The sequence below is a fragment of the Formica exsecta genome, unplaced genomic scaffold (assembly GCF_003651465.1).
Source record: "Formica exsecta isolate Colony F162 unplaced genomic scaffold, ASM365146v1 C16344640, whole genome shotgun sequence".
Taxonomy (NCBI): Eukaryota; Metazoa; Arthropoda; class Insecta; order Hymenoptera; family Formicidae; genus Formica; species Formica exsecta.
In genome coordinates this window covers 1-804 of record NW_021846899.1, presented here as the reverse complement: position 1 = coordinate 804, position 804 = coordinate 1, and the positions used below count along the sequence as shown (strand labels likewise).

The 804-nt window shown below is 33.2% G+C and overlaps 1 protein-coding gene across 1 annotated transcript; it reads right to left on the bottom strand.

Moving 5' to 3' along the window:
- Positions 1 to 107: 107 nt before the first annotated feature.
- On the bottom strand, positions 108 to 798 carry LOC115235645 (O-phosphoseryl-tRNA(Sec) selenium transferase-like). Its single transcript, XM_029807593.1, has 2 exons — positions 529 to 798; positions 108 to 449 (listed from the first exon to the last, which is right to left on the bottom strand). Exons 1-2 carry the CDS (start codon positions 640 to 642, stop codon positions 108 to 110), a joined length of 456 nt encoding a protein of 151 aa, XP_029663453.1. The 5' UTR covers positions 643 to 798.
- Positions 799 to 804: the final 6 nt, after the last annotated feature.

Genomic DNA, 804 nt, shown 5'->3' with positions numbered 1-804 from the left:
ATATATATATATAAAACCAGTCACAAGTTTATAATAAAAATCAAATTTTTTCAAAATTTTGACATGAAAGTTTCGAACACTTAAAATTACAAAATTATTGTGTATTCCTATGCAGTTAAATATATGTCTGAAATATCCTTCTTGATAAATATATCTTTCCACATATTTCGCTTACCCATATATCGTATAACTTCAAGCACTAAAGAATTTGTTAATTTATACATTAAACTGCTACCAGCAGCTTTGGGTTGTACTTCTTCCAAATCACCGGATCTACCTATGCCATGTCCCATACGAAAATGTCTTCTTGCGACAATATTTGATACAATTCTCGCTTCGCGTTCACCAACGCTACAGTTTGAGGGAAAATTATTGCTATCCATTTGCGATAGATCCGATAGAAACGCTTCTATCGTGGCATCGTCCCAACCTTCTTCTGGCCATTTTCGCTGTTGGGGAATCATTATATTATAAAAAAAGAATGTATACACATATACCCACAATGAGCTTTGCTATTATTTGACTTACATGTTCAATAAAATGTCGTATAAGGTTTTCACGAGATTTTTTGGCATTTAAACCTTGTTGTACATAAGTTGAAGGTATGAGCCTCTCCGCCAAACTGAATGCTTGATTATTCATTTTCTTGAAGAATTTTCTCAATTATTTAGTCCTCCACAACGTGACGTTTGATCTCTTAGTACACCATCGCTCTTCGATTAATAGATAATGATGGATAATGATTACAGTAGTGTTCTCCGTATTAGTTTTCTCTGATTCCCTATTGTTTACTTTACGCTCTTT

Coding starts and splice junctions, on each gene's coding strand:
- LOC115235645 (XM_029807593.1), bottom strand. CDS start 642: ATGAATAATCAAGCATTCAGTTTGGCGGAGAGGCTCATACCTTCAACT. Junction 450..528: donor TACGACATTTTATTGAACAT/GTAAGTCAAATA, acceptor ATTCCCCAACAG/CGAAAATGGCCAGAAGAAGG.